The following is a 9,304-nucleotide window of genomic DNA, read 5'->3' as shown; positions in this document are numbered from 1 at the left end:
TCAATAATCTACCTCCTGAAATTTGGAGAAAGTTAACCTTAAGGTCCAGAGACCCTTCTCTGTTCATTTTTTGTTTGTTGAGCGCAACAGGAGAAAAACAAAAAATATCCAATTTGTTACTATATATATATATATATATATATATATATATATATATATATATATATATATATATATATATATATTATATTATATGAGAAATCAAATTGAATCTGAAATCTGAAAAATGGGCTGTGCAAGAGTTTAGACATTCTATCTTTTGTGTGGATTTCAAAACTTGTAGTCAGCTAATGCTGACTGATTACAGCCGCTGTCACACTGCACTTTCTACACTATATATATATCCACCCTATATGTACATTGTGTCTTTTGTGTGAATTACTTTTGAGTCTTATCTGACTCCATATTATACAGCTTCAGTCAGTCAGATATGCAAAATGACTCTATTACTAGGTTGGCACTTTAGTAGGTGCATATTTTTAAAATCTATATTGTCATACCAACCAATTAAGGTTTAAAAAAAAAGTAAGTTTTTTTTGAGGTGTGAAAACCCTGGTTTTATTGGGGCAACATGTCACCATACCTCCCCTTATAATATATGCATTATAACTTAAAGTATCAAGTTAAAGTGTTAAGAGTTGTCAAGTTTTTAAATAGATCTCACTTCGCAATGTGTTTGGGTTTTGGTTGAACGTGGTCGTAAAAACTTCTCTAAACAAGATCTTTTAGTGTCATTCTGTTTCAACTCTTTGGCAAACAAGATGCTGCGCGGTATCGTCCTGCTCACCCTGCTCATCTCCTCAGGTAAAAACCATCAGATTCACTTATATCAGTCTATTAGTCTGTCTTAACCATCTTTAATGTGCCCATAATGCATTTTTATTCATCCTATTTTCTTAGTTTAACGTTTATATGTGTTAAATCTTTTTCCTTACAGCTTGTGCTGCTCACTTGGAGATGCACAAAGAACCCTTTCTGGAAATTGAATTTAAAGGCTCTGTGAGTCAATATCACTTATGATCTCATTTTTTATCTTTATTTTACCTACATGTAATAGCATGTAAGATAAGTGTCGTTGGTATTGTCTTTAGGTTTATTCCCATGCCAGCTTTATTAGCACAATACATTTTACGATTAACTTAATATAAATAAATATAAAGCAAGGACGAAGGTAACGTGGGACATAAGTAACACACCAAACAGAAAGGTAAATTCTAATTACAAAAATAATAGTGCAATAATAGGTACAAAATTAGGATTTGAAACATATCTAATACACTTTTTCTCATATTTGACCAAAAGTATAGTTGTTAAGCGGTTGTTAACTGGGAATAACATACCCTGGATTGCCCTGACTATAATAATGTTTAATGTAACAGTGTTTAATATCAAATGGCAGTTATTGGTTTGCAGTGGGATGAAAGTGGGATAAAGGTAAAGCTATTTTCTCGAAGTCCTGATAACATTTGCTTTACAGGCTATAACAGCACATTATGGATGCAACCCTTGATGGGATCTGATTTGAATCTGCCAAATATCAGCTGATTTGGGGATTGTGTCCCGCAGTTAGCTTCAAATTTTCATTTTTTTTTTTAATGCAGAGAGTACATAATTGTATAGCGCTTCTTTTTTTCCTTTTTTGTGTTTTTCTTTTCATGCATCACATTAATGATCAATTTACAGGTTATTATTTAGTGCAATAACAAATTTTTAGGTTTGAAATGTCTGAGTTTTTCAGTTTAAAAGTAAATCAGGTTTTAGAGTTTCTGTGGGAACGAAAGTAACACTGTTATTTATGTCCCACTATAATAGACAAACCTTATTTTTCACTTCCACATTAGAGTTAGCAGTGTTTCGATTAAGATGTTTTATTAAATTAATGCATATTGCCAATAATAATAAAAAAAATAGTTAAAAATTTTGGAAATTTGTCATTTTGCATCGTTCGATTGCTTTTGAAACATTTGATGGAGCTGAAATTAAAAATGAAAATGCAAGGTTAAAACCTTTTGCAGAAATAAACAAAAATGTCTATTTTTTTACATTTAATAAATGTATAACACTAAAATGTTATTTTACTCCATTGATTGAATAGTATTTGTTTGCTTAATTTTCTAATAACTGTTTTATTTAAGTTTTCCCACGACAAATACTGTAGTAAATTATAGTAAGATATATTTTGTTTTTATATTGTTATATAGTGTTTTTAAACAATAAAGTACTGGTAATTTGTGGTAATTATATTAATTATAGTTGCAACAAATATGGTAATACAAACAAATTAACTGTTTTAATATATACAGTATTTATATTATATTATATATATGAGCACCGTTACTACACGTTTTATACAAACATATTTATTGTATTTGAAATCAACACTAATCAAACTAACAAGCAAAAAAAAATTAATATATATACATGCAAGCGTGAGGAAAATATGTCTCAACGAAATCCCGTTATCACAAGAAAATAAATTTTTATAACATAACTGAGTGACCAAAGCATACACGGAGCACTCACCGGCCCTGCACGCACTGCTTGAATGAATCTGTTAACGGTATAACTGTGCTGTTCACACAAGTGCTGTCTGATATTGCACTGATGCTTTTGACACATACTGTACCATATTGGATGCATACGTGTTAATAGCAATAACGGTCTTTTTAGGAGTAGCGATGTTAGTTTACTCAGTGCAAGCCTGTTTGCGATGGTGTATGTGGTGTTCAATTTGACATATATCTGCCACTTGCACGGCGAACAGCATCTGGCGATTATATGAAGGATTAAACAGAAGCTCTTGTGCTAGATGTGGCAAACTGTTACCTGAAAACTCCATCCCACAGACTTTTCATAGCGGACTTAAAGCCAATGGAAGTCTTCTACTCTTGGAAAAGTGTAGATGGTCGATTAACATTCAGCTCATGATCACTAGTAAGATGTGTCATTATTTGTAACTTTAGATGCCATGGTTTCTAAAACAAAATCTGTCAGCCTAATCTTCATGCTCATCTTCAGCGCTTTACAATTTTTTACAGTAGTAGCTCTTTCTGTCAATTTCGAGACGTGCACATGATTGACCCAGCTGGCCCACGAGGAGGCTGAGACAGTGTTAGAATCCATACGTGGAAGTTTATTAAGGGGCTTAGGCAGTGACATCAACATGTAAACAGACAGAGCGTCAGCCACATGTAAGCAGTCTAAACTAATGAAATTAAATATGTAGGCTGTAATGTATGTATAGCGTCAAGTATGTTCATTAAACTATTACATAGGCTAATGGATGTCTTCAGTGGAGTGCGTACAACACCGTTTCCTTATCGACAAGTAAAGGAGTAAAGTAAAAAGTAAAGAGAAAATAAAGAGGAAGAATGTAGGAGGCTCATTCTTTATTCTCGCGATGCAGATGCTCTGTTTAACTATTTTCTTGCTAGTGAAGCATTAAGTTTTTCCACTAACAAAGTCCGCCATGTAAATAGCAACCGATGCAACTGACTCTTAAAGGGAATGAGAAATGGGTTATGCTCAAACACCCAAAACTCATTAAGAGAATAAGCACAACCCTGTCCTTAAAATAACAAAAGTGGATTCGGACACACCCTTACTGTTTTTGCGCCTTGCACTTTAGACTTTAGATCTAGATCGTTAAAATAACACCCCTAGTGTGCCAAATCTTTACTATTTTTTTGCACTGAAAAAAAAACTAATTTCTGCAAACAATTTATAAGGGTTGAATTTAAACAAATTAAATTTAGTAATGTTTAACTAAACTTATTTGTTAAAATTGACCAAATAAGTGAAGTTTAATATTAAACCAATTTCGAGACATGCACATGATTGACACAGCTGGCCCACGAGGAGGCTGAGACAGTGTTAGAATCCATATGCGAAAGTTTATTAAGGGGCTTAGGCAGTGACATCAACATGTAAACAGACAGAGTGTGAGCCACATGTAAGCAGTCCAAACCATTCCACATACACAGGAGCAAATCCAGAAGGCGTAGCGAAAGAGCAGGCAATAGTTCAAGGCAATTTCCTTTCTACAACTATCTTCATCTGGAAGGAGTGTCTTCCCCTTCTTTCATCTTTATCCTTAAAGGGGCCGGCACGGTGGCTCAGTGACTAGCACTGCCTCAGAGCAAAAATACTAATGTCGCCGGGTCCTCGCTGGGCCATTTGGTATTTCTGTGCGGAGTTTGCATGTTCTCCTTGTGTCTGCGTGGGTTTCCCCTGGGTTCCCCGGTTTCCTCCCATTGTCCAAATGTACATTTACATTTAGTCATTTAGCAGACGCTTTTATCCAAAGCGACTTACAAATGAGGACAAGGAAACAATTTACACAACTATAAGAGCAACAATGAATAAGTGCTGTAGGCAAGTTTCAGGTATGTAAAGTCTAAGTATTAGTAATATTTATTTATTTAATTTTTGTAGTTAGTGGCGGAGTAAGAGAGGGAGTTGCATATTAGTAAGGGAAGTGGAGACTAAATAGTTGAGTTTTTAGTTGCTTTTTGAAGACAGCGAGTGACTCTGATGCAGTTAGGGAGTTCATTCCACCAACTGGGCAGATTGAACATGAGCGTTCGGAAAGCGCTTTCTTCCCTCGTTGGGATGGAACCACGAGGCGACATTCATTCACAGAACGCAAGTTTCTGGAGGGCACATACATCTGCAGAAGTGAGAGCAGATAAGAAGGAGCAAAGCCAGAAGTGGCTTTGTAAGCAAACATCAGAGCTTTGAATTTGATGCGAGCAGCAACTGGCAGCCAGTGCAAACGGATGAGTAGCGGAGTGACATGTGCTCTTTTAGGTTTATTAAAGACCACTCGTGCTGCTGCTTTCTGAAGCATCTGAAGAGGCTTGATAGAGTTAGCTGGAAGCCCGGCTAGTAGAGAGTTGCAATAGTCCAGTCTGGAGAGAACAAGAGCTTGAACAAGAAGTTGAGCTGCATGTTTAGATAGGAAGGGTTGGATCTTTCTGATGTTGTAGAGTGCAAATCTGCATAATCGAGCAGTTCTAGAGATGTGGTCAGAGAAGTTTAGTTGGTCATTAATCGTTACTCCAAGGCTTTTCACCATTTTGGATGCAGTAATGGTTGCCCCGTCCATCTGGATTGAAAAGTTGTGATGTAGAGCCGGGTTGGCAGAAACTTCAAGCATATAATATATATATTATAGACATAATGTGCCTAAATCTTTTTCTAAATGTCTTAGGAAGTTTACCTTAGCCTCAGCAGCTGGTGGGGGGGGGGGGGGGGGGGGTTTGAGATCGACCTGAGCTCAATCTCCCCTCGCCCTGCAAAAGGGAGGTAGCCCTGGGCCCGAGGATCCCTTGTGCTCAGGGCTCTCTCCTGGGACAGCATGCCAAACAAGCTATGTTTAAATCATGAGCTAAGTGTGAATTCTTGAAATAATTTACAACCACCTAACTTAAAAAATGTAGTAAATCCCAGGAATCATCGTTGAATAATTTTTATCAGTGTGATATAAAACCGAGTGTTTGCAAGATACAAAGAAGCAGTTTTGAAACAGCTAGTTATGCTTGTTTTCAGTTATGAAATAGTTTCTAAGTGACATTGAGTCTAACATGCTTCATGTTGTCTTGTCAGGGTGAAATTCCAAAGGAACAACTGCCTGGAGTATGCTGGGCTTGCAAGTGGACCATGGGAAAGCTGAGGCAACATATCTCCAATACAGCAACTAAGGTCAATCCTCAGAAAGAACACCCTTTTAAAGGGATAGTTCACCCTAAAATGTAAATGAACATCATTTATTCACTCTTGTGTGGTTTTAAAACCTTAAACAAAATCACAAAAAGAAGATATTTTGAAAACAAGCTGAAAACCTGACTTCTCTAGTAGACTAAAAACAAATACTATGGAAGTCAATTGCCGCGTTTTCACTATCGCGCCTAAAGCGAGCGAGCCAGGGCGAGCCAAGGCCAGTCGCGTTTCCACTTTCACTTCCGGGGCCTAATCGGGCCAAAGCTGGGCTTTTTGGGGCCAGTGAATACCAACCGCTGAATACCTTGAGCCAAGGATGGCCAACTGGGGCTTCAGGGCGGAGTGAAAGGAGAGGCGGACTTTACCCCGAGTCTGCAAAAGATGGCTTGCCGTCATTACACTATTGTTTCCGATCGCACATGAGTACATGCGCCAAACACATAAACAAATAAATAAATAAGGGGAAGAAAACATTTAGCCTTATAGGCTGAGGTCCGTGCAAACAGCATTTTTTGGGGGAGTGTAAGCAGAAACTACGCTACCTTTTTTTTTCTGTCCTGTGCAGCGTCGCTTTAAAAATCCATTGGGGAAACTACAAAATGTGTTCTGTGTCCTCAAACAAGTGTTGATGTTTTTATATGATGAGCTAAAATTGAAAAATGAAATTTAAATGAAGAGCTTTAGTAGTGAAAAGCTGCTGAGCGCAACACAATATAGGCTATATTTTATTACTTGCTCTTATGTGCTGAAATACTGAAGACTTTCCTTAAGATCACAGAATAATATGCAACATCTAAGTGTCATATAGCCTATAAGGAAAAATTAATATGTTTCAGGTCTCTCCGGAGCATTTGGGCTGAATTTTTGACTGCGTCTATCTAAATGAAGATGTTATAAAACCCTTTTTCTACCGAGTTATTAACCGAGACCACTCGATGAACGATGCCAACAGTCGGTCGGTGAGTAAGTGAATACTAGTACCTAAAGTTCATTGATAAACTTTGATGTTGGCTTGAGAAAGTCTAACGTTTATGGCATTGTTAGGTGGTTGCTAAGCAGTTGCTAGATGGCAATGCTCGTGTACATGTTTGATCAAATGCTAATACTTAGTAGGCATTTCTAGCATATGTTATTGCATTTAGATAATCATTCATAGCATGTAGCTAATCGTTATTAGCACTTGGCTTCCATTATCATTGTTACCATGCATAGTACACAGGAAGTCCCATTTGCTAGCATGAGTCAAACAAGCCAATGCCCAGGTCCCTACGATGTTCAGATGTAGAGATATTGCGATTTTTAAATGGTTGCTAGGTTATACTGCTTTATTGCTAAGGGGACATTTGACAGGTTAGTGATGATACATCAAAGCTTCTTGGCAATATGAGTCATCTAAATCAACCCCGATGTTTCTATGACAGTCTTTATGAGTGTCAAAAACTGGACTTGAACATTATGTATTCCTGGTGTTGGGTTGCGGCTGGAAGGGCTTTCGCTGTGTAAAACAAATGCTGGATAAGTTGGCGGTTCATTCCGTTGTGGCGACCCCTGATTAATAAAGGGACTAAGGGAATGAACATTATGTAAAAATGGCTTGCCGTATTTTTTTGAAAATACAATGCTTAATAAGTGTGAAAGTGATTCTTGCAAAAATGGCTTGCCGAATCAGTAAAAAATATGGAGTTTAAGTCAAAAATGGCTTGCCATATTATAAGAAAAATTATGCTTAAAAATTATTTATTGGAAAACTATAAGTCTGACAAACCTTAAAGATATAGCAACAAAATCTAACGCATCTATATACAGCTTTTGGCCAAATTTGGGGCTTGTATAATTTTTTTATATGCCCGGATTATAAAAAATTTAATATTTAACATTTTTTATAAAAAAAATTATAAGTCTTACAGGCATGAGGAGATATAGCAGCAATCTTGAATGTAGAAAGCACATTTTGACCACATTTGGGCCTTGTGGCATGAACGGCCTAGGAGGAGAAACGTTTGTTTTCAAGGACAGAGTAGTATAACAGTATGTTGTTTTTCTCAAGCCAACATAATAATAAATGAAAACACACAGGCCCGTGCGTATAGACATATCATTTACTGCTGTACAGTAACGTGTCATTTGTTTGTTTCGGTTATCTTCATGGTTTCGGGATGATGTGATGGTGTGCTTTATCTACCTGATTCCCGCTGAAGTGGGCAAGTTGTGTGACGTTTGATACGGGGGATGTTCTGGGGGCGGCGTTTGCATGACGCGCTGTGAGCTACTAGCCCAACAGTGGAAACGCGACATGATTTCGGCCCCACTGCTCAATCTTCCTGGCGATTGGCCCGGCCCAGCTCAATTAAAGCCCTGGCTCGCACTGGCCCGACAGTGGAAATGCGGCTAATGGTTACCATTTTTCAAATGATCTTCTTTTGTGTTCAAGAAATGCAAATAGTGTTGAACCAAGGCGAGTGAATGATGACAGAATTACATTTTTTGGGTGAACAATTTCATTAATACATTCATCTTATTCTAATACAGGAACTTCAGTATTATAGAGTATATAAACAATTGACGTTAATTCTGCTTGGGTTTGTTACAGGATGATATTAAAAATCAGCTGGCGATTGTCTGTGATGGGATCGGGTTCCTTAAGTCTCTGTGCAGGTGGTTTGTGAACAAGTACATGGACGTTCTGACTGAAGAACTTTCCACTGATGATCGTGCTAAAACTATCTGTGTTAATATCGGTGTGTGCTAATGAGCCTATGGGCTTTATTATGCAGAAGATCAACTGATTCATTGAAGAAATGCAAGACATAAAGAGTGTTTCGCTTTAGCTGGGAAAGCTGACCAAATTTAGCAGAGTGCACCGGAGCCAATGGTGTGATCATTGTGATTTTATATATGAGCTTTCTGCGGGTTTGTCTCATCGTTTTGTCTGCAATAAAATGTGTGAAGCAAAGGTTGATGTGTTGTTGATATACATTTACAAATAGAACAAATGCTTGAATTTGTGTTTGACTTCTCCATCACAACCACACCACACATGCATTGATATCTCACGCCCATTCCAAACTCATAATTTCTGGAGTTTAGCCAATTGCGATTAGCCAATAAACACTACACTACCTGATAAAAGTCTTGTCATCGATCCCAGTTGTGAGAGCAACAAATAATAACTTGACTTCAAGTTGATCATTTGAAAAAGTGGCAGAAGGTCGATTTTTCTGATGAATGATTAACATACCTTGGAATGTCGCGACTAATGTTTAGTGTAATAGTGTTCAATATCAATGGCAGTTATTGGTTGGCAGTGGTGCAACTTTGTAGATTGGAGATATGGCTTCAGTGCAAAATGACTGTGCAAAAGTGTGAAAACCTCAAGTTAAAGGACAGGTCCTCAAGTTAAAGTAACACCCTCTTCTTGAAAGTCAATACAAATATAGAAGAGAGTGAGTAAAAGAGATTTACCTATAATCTTCTATAAAAAAGCTACAGTGGCGTTAGTCTAAAAATAGCCATACAAATCTGATATTTGCAAATGATTCTGCCACACACACACATATATATATATATATATATATATATATAT

General features: G+C 37.1%; 1 protein-coding gene and 1 long non-coding RNA gene across 2 annotated transcripts; one reads left to right on the top strand and one right to left on the bottom strand.

The window, feature by feature from the left end:
- The first annotated feature begins 364 nt into the window (after window positions 1-364).
- Window positions 365-8,674, top strand: LOC147839925 (uncharacterized). The gene is made up of 4 exons (XM_087290117.1): window positions 365-804; window positions 938-999; window positions 5,608-5,703; window positions 8,312-8,674. Exons 1-4 carry the CDS (start codon window positions 762-764, stop codon window positions 8,468-8,470), a joined length of 360 nt encoding a protein of 119 aa, XP_087146243.1. The 5' UTR covers window positions 365-761; the 3' UTR covers window positions 8,471-8,674.
- Window positions 4,431-8,873, bottom strand: LOC147839924 (uncharacterized). The gene is made up of 3 exons (XR_015513062.1): window positions 7,774-8,873; window positions 5,273-6,628; window positions 4,431-4,944 (listed from the first exon to the last, which is right to left on the bottom strand). It is a non-coding gene; the product is annotated as an uncharacterized LOC147839924 (long non-coding RNA).
- Between the last annotated feature and the right edge of the window lie 431 nt (window positions 8,874-9,304).

This window comes from Danio rerio, chromosome 17 (genome assembly GCF_052040795.2).
Source record: "Danio rerio strain M-AB ecotype USA chromosome 17, GRCz13ab, whole genome shotgun sequence".
Taxonomy (NCBI): Eukaryota; Metazoa; Chordata; class Actinopteri; order Cypriniformes; family Danionidae; genus Danio; species Danio rerio.
This window is presented reverse-complemented; position numbering and strand designations above follow the sequence as displayed.